Here is an 11538-nt window from a genome sequence, read left to right as displayed (position 1 = left end):
AGCTTTCTCTTAGCGCCTGCTGGAGGTCGTCAACGAACTTAACGTTCTCTACAACCTTAGCCGTATTGTGAACGAGTTTACTACAAAGCGAAGATTAGATATTGGCGCGCACAGAAGGCAGAAAGCTACGTGGGCGAAAGCGTAAAAGTTGCTCAACATACCTGCGCCGTGCGACGAAATATATACCGTCGCCCGTGCGACGAAATAACTTCACGGGATTGGCAAAGTTTCAGTCACAGAAAATTATGCAAAAAATATAGAAAGATTTAAGTTTAAATTTCGTTTGACGTTTAAAGCGACATATCAATGACTGCAACCATCGTCTTGTATACAAACCTCGCAAACTTTAAAACACGTTCTCTAGTGATACCTGCAAAAGTATTCAGTACAATTTCCGGTAAGATTTTCGCGGACAATCTGATCGATTTCTCTTACATTGTGTGCTGAGACTGAAACTTTTCACCTCAAGCAAATCTCCGTCGCACGATCCAGACAAACATAGCGAGCAACTGAGCTACTAGTATATGTCCGTGTTAAAACACACGAAAGGACTCTAAAGCACACTTCACTCTGATTGGGCAGAAAATCACAAAGATTTTCTGGTACCAATCAGATGGCAGAACGACTGCGACTGTTTGGAACTAGTCTTGTAAGACAATGTCCCCAGGGGCTCTTCCTGCCCTAACTTGAAATCGACCCACAGCCCCTGGGTCTCTGAGGATGGTGAGCGAATGGCTTGGAAGAAACTTTTCACATCGTAGAATGTTTATGAGCGAAAAGCTGAGCAGGAGCAGCAAAAACTAAAATGCGACTGTGCTAAATTCTACAACATACGTTGATCACTCAAGGAATCCCTGAACAGAAAGTTATGCTTATGTCGGGCTTTTGAACGCAATTTTGGCCCGGGGGAGGTGGAATTTGACCGAGCCAATCTTCAAAAGCTCAAATACTGGGAGGTCTGGGAGGGTTGCCCCAGAACGGATGTAGAAGTTTCGAATTGATCGACGCCAAATGAGTTCTTTTATAGCTGCGTTAACCGTACATAAAACAAACACTTACGCTAAAACCGGCTAATGAAACACACCAACGAGGCGTTGTAGTTTGAAATAGCATAGTTTTTGTTGCTTTTTTTGGCCTATAATCTACAAAAGGACGCTCAAGAATTGTTATGAATACGGAGCTTTCGAAAACAGTTTTAAAAGTTTACAGGAGCCCATCAACATTGTTGATGATGGGCTCCTGAAGTGTATCGTTTTGAAAAAGCACCGGCTTTTACCACGTTTTCTGCAAGGACAATTGAAAAAGGAGGTTCTCAAAAACGTCGACCGAAAAATGCGTCTCATACTCGCTCCCCTCTGCGTTTTCCAGTGTTTTGTTACTGTGGCTAATCGCAAATGCATCGATGTGGACAATCGACAGCAAAACGAAAACACTGAGTTTGGGTGAAAATATTAACCTCCCTTCACTGACATTTTTGAAAACGCCCTAGTGTGGTGGTGGCCCGCGAGCAGCCGGCAGCTATCTCTGGTTCTTTTTAACATCTATTAGGTATCTGAAAAGTGGAAAGCTGTCGGGAGTTTCGTGTAAGTTTTACAACTAGTAGCTTCATTCCAGCTCGGATCGAAATCCGCCAATCACAAAATTCATGTTGACCTCGTAACCTTTGGAGTTCAACTTCCAGAGGTAACCAATCAGAGTACAAGGAGTTTGATCCCTTAGTGAAATCTGATACATCGTCAGTGCAGCTATAAAATTGGCGCCAGAGCAATTGCACGTTGCGAAATTGTGACTTACAGTGTAGCTCTGTAGGTTGTAGTTTATCGAAGAGTGTGGTTTAGCAGAGGGTGAATCTTTGTCCGAATCATGACAAAATTACGTAAATCTTCTCGCGGTGTTTCAGCAGAGAAGAAAGCTGGTACAATGAAATCTGGTGTTGCAGTTGACAAGAAGAAAAGGAAGGTCAAGAGAAGGGAAAGTTATTCGCTGTACATCTACAAAGTGTTGAAGCAAGTTCATCCTGATACTGGAATCACAACCGAAGCCATGGGCATCATGAACTCCTTCGTTAGCGACATCTTTGAGCGCATAGCTATGGAGGCATCTCGCTTGACAAAGTACGCCAAGAAGTCGACAGTGAGCTCTCGCGAAATCCAAACTGCTGTACGCCTACTTTTGCCAGGTGAACTTGCGAAGCACGCTGTCAGCGAAGGTACGAAGGCTGTTACCAAATACACAAGCAGCAAATGAATGATAAGTACGATATTTTCGGTAAAAGCAAGAGACTTTTTAAAGGCACTATAACTTTGGTATAACTCCCTGATCAACCAGTTTACAGATGTTGTTGTTTACTTTGTTGTTATCGAACCCGAGGTTGAATTTAATCAAATTATCCAACATGTTGGGACGACAGGAATGCCGAGACAACTTCCGGACAAGTTTTTAAACTATACTGAAACAACTTTGTGTGAATATGGCACTTCTCATTGTAATTTTGTGAATATCGGTTGAAATAACCTGCCTTTCATCAACGGAGGATGTCGACTTTAGATTAGCTCCTGTATGTCATGTTATCTTTGCTTTGACTTATATTAAAAGAGAAAGGTGTTTCAGTCGGAAAATTTTCTCTTAACGTGTCTCTAACTTGTGACATGAATGCCTTGCAACGCTCACTGTGTTCCAGAGTTTGGGACAATGTTACGAAAGGTGCACAAATTGCTTAAGCCGACGCTCTGCAAATATGTTTGTTTACAGTGTTATTTGCTGCGAAGCAGAAACGGGAAGCGAAGATTTCCTGCCTTCCTCCCGAAACAGCCTTCTTGAAAATCGAAAAGTAAAACCCGATTTTCTTTTATATACTTTTTCAGATCCATGTATAGTTTTTAGATCACCTCGCAAATAATATAGGACGCGAAGGCAACGGGCGAGCGATCCTCTCCCGAGTTCGTCCCGCGTGGTATTTCCTCGGGTGGGAATAAAGCTGAGAACTGAGACCCGTTCAAGACTTATACGTGGTATTTCATACATTTTGCTGATCCTTACAAACAAACGAAAAATTCAGGGAAATTTTGGATAACGGCCGAAACATTGTGCGGTTTCACTGCCGCTTTACGACTCGTTTCATTAGCGTTGCAACTTCTTACAATAGGCCTGTAGCCACTGAAATGAAAGGAAAGTGGTTTGAAAGTCTTCGCTTTATATTTTTCCCCCTTAACCGTTAAAATCGTAAGCTTGACAGGCTTCTAATTTCTCCATACAGTATCACCTTTGAATCAAATGTAAAGGTTATGATAATAATAGCAATGATCAGCAATCTACAGTAAGAAGCCGCTGATTTTCAAACAAATTCTCATTAAAAGTAAGGAACGGGAAGATCGAGATGGGGTGGGCTGAAGGTTCACTTCAACTAAACGGGCGAGAACAATAGAATTCCTGAACATTCTCCGAATAACTGAATAGTGAGGGTAATAAATTTATTTCAAACACATTTTCCAAGGCAGATAATGCTAATCAACGGAGAAATCGCTATCCGGCGGATAATTAACAGCAAAATGTATAGCGTATATGAGAACGATCCTTCGCAGTAAAGCACTATTTGAGCAATAGTGAAAATCAGACCTGAAAAAAATTTCAGGCCTGTACGGGATTCGAACCACTGACCTCTGCGATACTAGTGCAGCGCTCTACCAATTGAGCTAACAAGCCAACTGGGAGCAGGCCATCAAATTAATTCGACATAAACCCGTAGATGAATTAATTTGATGGCCTGCTCCCAGTTGGCTTGTTAGCTCAATTGGTAGAGCGGTGCACTAGTATCGCAGAGGTCAGTGGTTCGAATCCCGTACAGGCCTGAAATTTTTTTCAGGTCTGATTTTCACTATTGCTCAAATAGTGCTTTACTGCGAAGGATCGTTCTCATATACGTCTCATAACCGCAGTTCACACATATGTTTCATATGTTTGTTGTTGTTAAAATGTATAGCGTTATCCATACATACATATAACTTTATTTAAACTCGGATTTAGAATAGCTCGAGAGAGCTATTATCTCCGAGTATAACACCCACCCACCCCACCCCAGGGGAGGACATCCACCCCACAGTAATCTCGTGGGTGGGAAATTAATGTCTCCTTCCCCTAACCCTGCAGGAGACGGGGCTTACGGTTTATTCGTCCTTATCCGAGAAGACTAGAATATCTATCCATTTCTTGATATTATAGAAAGGTAGCAAATTCTCCTCAGTTATTTTAAGACCATGAGTATTGGTCCGGCCGGGGCACGAGCCCTCGACCTCCCGCACAACACAATCCGGCGGAGAGATTTTGTCCAGTGGATTACGTCATAACGTTAAACAACCAGAATCCGGAGAAATTAATTGAGAGAAATATATTTTTAAGTTACATTTTAGTTTTCTAAAATCTTGACGAAATATCTGATGACAACAGCTCATACTGGTTATAAAAATGATACAAAAAAAACTTGGGAAACCTCTCTTTCCCAAAGTGAGAAGACTCCGAGAAGTCCCGCCTTTTTAGTTACGTCCGTCGCGCTAGTCAAAAAGCCTCAGTGAAAAAAAAAAATGTTGATGGCAGCACGCCGCGGAGAGATCTGAGTTCTTTTTAACTCGCGCAACAGACTTCGCCGAAAACGAGGGGCTGCTCGTAGTTTAAAATTAAGAAAACAATTTCTTTATCTGTGATCGTAAAAACCAGAGTATTATTATCTCAACAATGCAGAGGCTATCATAGCTCAGTAATCTACAGTTCTGTTGAGTATAACAGCCCTTTATCTCTACCGGTTTCGTAATGAAATATCTCCACCCCCAACGAGTGACTTATACTTAATTTCTCCTAACAGCATCGCTGTCGTTTTCCCGCGCTTTAGGCAGTTTGTTTGTATTTTGAGTTCTCATTGCTTCTTCAAGGTGTTTTCCTTTCTTCTGATTGGCTGTTGCGATTACTTTCGTTCTGATTTTACAATACTCAATCGAAAAGCGCCCTTACCGGCCAACAATTCAAGAATATTAAACAGACTGCGAAAAGAATTCAAATCACTTGGGTGAAAATTCTGGCCGTGCGAGAACTGAACACTACTTTAAAGGGGTGTTCGAAAAATTCAAGCGTTGTTTTTCAGTCTCTCGTTGAATATTATCTCTGGACACAGAAAAGGTGTGAAGAAAGTCATTCCTTTAGTCTTCACTCGCCTTGCAACGTCAGGATTGGCCAGTTGAAGGGTGTATCTCTGTAAAACAGACGCAAGAACTATGCGAGTGATTGCCAGAGCATACCGATAACCCAGGCATTTCCTTGGACCCATACCAAAGCGGAAGAGAGAGCCTGGCACTGGTCTGGCACCGTTCGCGAAGCGATCTGGGTCGAATTTGTCAGGCTCTTTCCAATACTTCTCGGAAAAGTTCAGTGACTGGGTATCCACGCAAACGGGAGTCTGTTGAATAAGATAAAAGACAATTATGTTTTTGTTAACTCATATATTCAGGAAACGCATTTTACTCGCGTAAGACAATGCAGGTCCGCGAGGAGCAATTCTCATCTGTGCGTTCCTCCTTTGCGCGCGTCGCTTTAAATCGTTTGCTGTCTATGCGTTCAGCAAGCTCCAATGATAAAAGAACTTAGATTTAATGTAACACTACGGGCAGAAAATGCCAGAACTTACAAGAAAAATGATGAATTTCAGCTTTTTGACTATTAGCCAAATGATATCTTCAAATTAAAGTAACATTTGATAGGGAGCCTTCCAGCTGACCTACCACGGTAATTGTCCTATCCAGTAGTTAAGGTATTCTTTATTTCCTCGCCTGTACCCTGAGAGTCACCTTTTCGTCTATCCGGGAGGTTGGGGGGAGGAAAAAAGCTGGAAAAAGAGCGCAAATAATTGGACAATATTGCTCACCCCTTTCGGAATCTGATATCCTCCAATATCAGTTACATGTTTCACTGTTCTCTCTGGGAGGCTGAGCGCCAAAGCTGGGTTCATCCGAGCACTTTCTTTTAGAACCATTTCCATATAGGGTAGGTTGTTTTCCAGGTCTGCAAAAGAACTCGGGTCAGCCCCCAACAGAATTTCGTCTACTTCCTGATGAACTTTGTCTTGAACAGAAGTGTGGCGAGCGAGATCAGCCAAGGCAAAAGAAGTGGCAGCCAAGCTGACGTCAATATTCAAGAGCAAGATTTCGTTCACAGAATGCAAGAGCTGTGCCAGACAGTACGAAAACGGTTGTGAATAGATAAAGTATTTTTTTTCTTCCTAAAACTATTTGTTTGGCCTTCGGTGTTGAAATAGATGGGAAGTTAAATGGATGAATAAATGGGCGGATGGGTGTATGGATGGAATGAAAGAATGAACAAATGAATGAACGAACGAGCGAACAAACACGAGGAAGAGCGAACGAGTGATCAAATGAACGAGCGAACCAGCGAACCAGCGAACCAGCGAACCAGCGAACCAGCAAACGAGCGAACGAGTGAACGAGTGAACGAGCGAACGAGCGAATGAAAAAAATCAATAATGAAAGGAAGGTAAGTAGGAAAAAGGAAATGAAGGAATAAATAACTGGAAGGATAGATGTACGGACCATAGGGATGATGGACTGAAGGGTTGATAAAAGGATTGAAAAATGAACTAAAAATAATGAACTAATACACAAATAAAGACTTTCAGTCTACCTCTTCCTCTCCCAGATCGAGTGCGTGAGTCTTCAATTGTTCCATCATGGAAAAGAATAATGCATCACTAGACCCCAGTCGTCCCTCCTCGTATTCTTCAAACAAGAAAAGATTAAACGTCTCCCATGCTTTATTGAAGGCCTGGGCCGTCTTGTTCACCTCACTCGGAATATAGGAGTAGTACGGCAGCCTGCTTTCACCGACATTAAACTGATTGACGGCATCCTGAAGCAAATCACTGACCTCCATGATACGTTGGAAATATTTTTCTAGGACTTCTTCTCCGTACACAACTTGCACCAGTACACGAAGTGTGACGTTGGCAAGACCCTCTTTTTGAAGATCAACGGGCTTACCGAGTGGTAAGGAATTCAGGAATGTGGAGCACTCCCGTCCAATCATATGCATAGTGGCCGAGACAGCACTGGAGGAGAAGTATTTCTCAAAAGGGCCGCGGCATCGTCTCACCTCGTCGCGCCCGTGGCTGGTTGCCAAGCAATTTCCTAAAATGTCTTTGAACACGGAGCCGAGGCAGGTGAAATCTCGGTCGCGCTGGTGTGAGTAGTGGTCAGTATAGAACGCGCGAATGGCTTCTGCGTCAGCTAAGATCCTGCGAGGATGTCATAAGAAGATAAGAGACCATTAACTCTTGTTCTCTAGATCAAGAAAAATAAATATAAAGCTCCACGTCTGGCCTTTTCCGAAAAGTTATGGCTTTTAGTCGCAAGAAATAAGTTCCTCGACACCAGGCTCCTCACTCGCTAGTTACTGCGGCTAGATCTCGTCAAAAGAGCTATCAACATGATTACGTATGATGCACGATCCTCGCAGTAGATAGCGCTATTTAAGCAATAGCGAAAATCAGACCTGAAAAAAAATCAGGCCTGTACGGGACTCGAACCACTGACCTCTGCGATACCAGTGCAGCGCTCTACCAATTGAGCTAACAAGCCAACTGAGAGCAGGCCGTTAAGTTGATTCGTAATGAACCCGTGAAAGTGATAAATGAGATAGAATAAATATATGAAAATCATATATTTTGAACTGCGGTATTTGATACGTATGATGCACGATCCTCGCAGTAGATAGTGCTATTTAAGCAATAGCGAAAATCAGACCTGAAAAAAATCAGGCGTGTACGGGACTCGAACCACTGACCTCTGCGATACCAGTGCAGCGCTCTACCAATTGAGCTAACAAGCCAACTGATAGCAGGCCGTTAAGTTGATTCGTAATGAACCCGTGAAAGTGATAAATGAGATAGAATAAATATATGAAAATCATATATTTTGAACTGCGGTATTTGATACGTATGATGCACGATCCTCGCAGTAGATAGCGCTATTTAAGCAATAGCGAAAATCAGACCTGAAAAAAATTCTTTTTCATATATTTATTCTATCTCATTTATCACTTTCACGGGTTCATTACGAATCAACTTAACGGCCTGCTCTTAGTTGGCTTGTTAGCTCAATTGGTAGAGCGCTGCACTGGTATCGCAGAGGTCAGTGGTTCGAGTCCCGTACAGGCCAGATTTTTTTCAGGTCTGATTTTCGCTATTGCTTAAATAGCGCTATCTACTGCGAGGATCGTGCATCATACGCAACATGATTAAGCGACTTGTCACGCAACGAGGCTTTGGTATTGCGTGACATCCTCACTGGTCAGAAGGAGATTGTTTGAGGACCAGTCATTATTCATTCCCTTAGGGGAGGGAGTTGAGAGATTTTTACGAGGGTCACATAGTTTTCAGGAAAAATGAAGAGAGGATCATTTGTCGCCTATAAGGTAAAGAGGAATAATCATATCGGAAAGCTGACTGGGAAGAATATTACAGAGCTTTATGGGGGCTTCAGGTAATTTGTACTGTGACACAACCAAAATACTCCTTAGCGAACCTCATGTGACGAAGTTTGCAAATTCATGAATGGAATGACCACAAGATACTCACACAACTGGAGTCAGACAATGCCAAATGTAATAAATTGGGCCGTGTATCTTGGACAGCGGTCGATCAAAGAAATTCACTCGGTGAAAATGCCCGTAAGGTAGCTGTGGCAGTTCTCCTCGCATCCGCTCTCCTTTGGTATTTTTCCATGGGACTCGCCAATAAACTAGCGCAACCTTCAAGATGTAAAAATGTGTATAAAATTTAAGCAAGTAAAATTGATGTCCACACTTAAAAAGCTTGTTATAGGACGAGTGAAGATATAGGCGATTAGGTAGAACACGTAGGAACGCGAGGAACGCTCTTCCTCTCTCGTGGAATAAAGGAGCCAGTCCACCCTCCTCTCGAGTCATGCGCTACGCGCTCCTATTCTCACGCGGAAAAATAAATCAAGCGATCCTCTCGAGTCTGGAGTCACGCGCCCCTCCTTTCGCCCCTCCTTTCTCCCCTCTACACGTTCGTCCTCTCGCACACAACACGCTCCTCTTGCTCTAGCCTCCTCTTACCCGAAAAATATATCTTTAAAAAGAATTGTAAAAAATGATATGACTTCTGTTTAGCAAACTAGCTCTTAAATTGCCTTCGCTGCTTGTCAACGCAGCGAGCAGGATTTATTTTCTTATTTGTTTTTATTACCAGCGATATATCAAATCGAGATGAACTACATTAAAACTTCAACACTTGATCTGCTGGTTTTACGTTTCAATATCCCAGTGAAAGTAATCTGAGAGACTTTTTAAGTGGGTGCCCTTTTTTCTCGTAAGGTCAGACGAAAAAAAAATGACTTCTGATTTCATTTACTCTCCAGAACTCCTTAATCCTTCTTAGATGATGTATCTATTGCCCCTTTGATCTAAATTGCATGATACTATACTACGAGAAAGAAAGAAAGTTTTCCCGCAAACGACTTTGAGTAAAAGGCTATCTATTACATAATAATATTGCATTTTAACCACCGCAAAGCGTTGTGGCGATCGAGGACATTTCTTGCTAAACACGTTCATCGAAAGACGTCAAAGACGCATCTCACAAAACGGTCCGATTTCATGCCATAAAGCACAGGGAACTCTAATAAAGTGGGAAGTTCTGCTACCTCAAACCTATAAAATGATACCCATTACCTCTTATTGGAGAGAAAGGACAGGATGTTTTCTTAATTTTAAAAAGATAGACCCATCCATGCTGAGGTCGTAGGGTCACGAACTCCCGATGATTATTTCGCCTTAAAAAGCTTTGAATATTTAGTGGTTTGCAGTATACATGACAGGTCACTGAAACTTGGACCGAAAATGTCGAACTTGTGTACAAGCGACTCGCGCGCGCGTGCTTTGAAATTAAGTAAGTTTAAAATGTCGTCAACAAATTATGCAGATTTTTTTTTTTTTTTCGACATAAACGAGTTTCTTTTAGAGGAGTTAAAAGTTTTGACTCGGAGTTTTTCGAGGGGCAATTTTTCCGGCGGTGGTTAGTATTTACCGTGTTTACGGTGTTAACGAATAAACGTGTTTGTTTGATTTCCGTTTCGCTTCCAAAAAAATATCAAGTGTTTACGGAAATGATTGTTTGGAGGTCACCAGCCGACATGTATCATCGTATCGCGGCGCGCATGACAAAAGCTCTAATAAGAGATTCATGTTAACATCGATATAATTTGATTTAACCTCCCAAGTTTTTAGCAACGCATTTTTTCAAGATCGACGAAAATTCTATTTGTTAGGGACAGCCTGAAAAACTTTTGTGCTCGTCAGTGCAGTCTGCCAACCGTGCTTCTTGGACTCTCCTGTTTTAACCACGTTCTATATCAAAACGTTACGTCGGAAGGTGATTGTTTGGCAGTGATTCGATGGAGTCAAGGAAATAAATCAAGGAGATAAAATATACGAGGTACTTCAGTAATGTACACTTACCTGAATACTTCGATAAAGTAGCGACCGCGTGAGGAGCAGCGCTAAAAGGACGGAGGAAAGGAGACCAAATACCTTCCACTCTTCGAACATTCTGAAATCCTGCGCCAATGCACTCGATCGCAATTGACTGTCTTGTAGCAAGTTCTCAGTTTATTCCGAAATTTTAGACGTGCGAGAGCTCCCAACTTCTCCAAATGACCATCGGCTGCGATACTTTTTCAGCAAAATTGCCTGTAAAAGGGAAATCTTATCTTCTTAAACCAATCACGTCACCCGAGTTTCCCGGAAAGTTTTCACCGGAACTTTTTGAAAACTCGTGACATGTTAATCACCATGTTTGTCTAAAAACTTTTTATCGTAAATTTTCTTCGGTTTCGACAGTCGAATTTATAATCATTTCCCGAAAATAAACTAATGATTGACAATTACACAAAGACGTACGGGAAGGGGGCGGGGTTAAAATGTGAAGGTATCTAGGTGTGAACGCAGGAAGATACTGAGTGGAACGTTCCATCGAACCGAAGGCAGTTCTTCACGAGCAGACGGGACGACATATTATTAACATCGGTAGCCAATTATGAGCAATTCTGAGGCTGTTCTGAACGCTCAAAAATTTCATCAGCTATGATCAAAATAAAGGGCCAAAAGCTTTCCATTTTTCGAACATTCTGAAATCCTGCGCCAATGCATTCGATCGCGATTGCCGGACTGTCTTATACCTAGTACTCAGTTTACTTAAGACCTGCGAGAGCTCCCAGCTTCTCCAAGTCACCATCGGTTGTAATGCCTTTTCCGGCCGCAAAATTGTTTGCAAAAGGGAAATCTGATCTTCTTAAAACAGCCACGTCAGCCGAGTTTCCCGGAAATTTTTCACCGGAACTCTTTTTAAAACTCGTGACATGTTAATCCCCGGGTTTGTGTAAAATTTTTTGTTGCAAATTGTCTACAGTTTCGACAGTCCATCCTTATAATCATTTCCGATAATTAACTGTTTACTGTTCT

The 11538-nt window shown here is 42.1% G+C and overlaps 1 protein-coding gene and 1 pseudogene across 1 annotated transcript; one reads left to right on the top strand and one right to left on the bottom strand.

Annotated features, from left to right (window-relative positions):
* Positions 1-1642: 1642 nt before the first annotated feature.
* Positions 1643-2609, top strand: LOC148724734 (histone H2B.1 pseudogene; annotated as a pseudogene).
* A 1760-nt stretch (positions 2610-4369) lies between these two features.
* Positions 4370-11402, bottom strand: LOC148724733 (uncharacterized). The gene is made up of 5 exons (XM_088729623.1): positions 10537-11402; positions 8633-8805; positions 6682-7291; positions 5909-6208; positions 4370-5443 (listed from the first exon to the last, which is right to left on the bottom strand). Exons 1-5 carry the CDS (start codon positions 10624-10626, stop codon positions 5114-5116), a joined length of 1503 nt encoding a protein of 500 aa, XP_088585749.1. The 5' UTR covers positions 10627-11402; the 3' UTR covers positions 4370-5113.
* Between the last annotated feature and the right edge of the window lie 136 nt (positions 11403-11538).

The sequence above is a fragment of the Stylophora pistillata genome, chromosome 8 (assembly GCF_964205215.1).
Source record: "Stylophora pistillata chromosome 8, jaStyPist1.2, whole genome shotgun sequence".
Lineage (NCBI taxonomy): Eukaryota > Metazoa > Cnidaria > Anthozoa > Scleractinia > Pocilloporidae > Stylophora > Stylophora pistillata.
The sequence above is the reverse complement of the archived record's forward strand: the minus strand, read 5'-3'. Positions and strand labels throughout refer to the sequence as shown.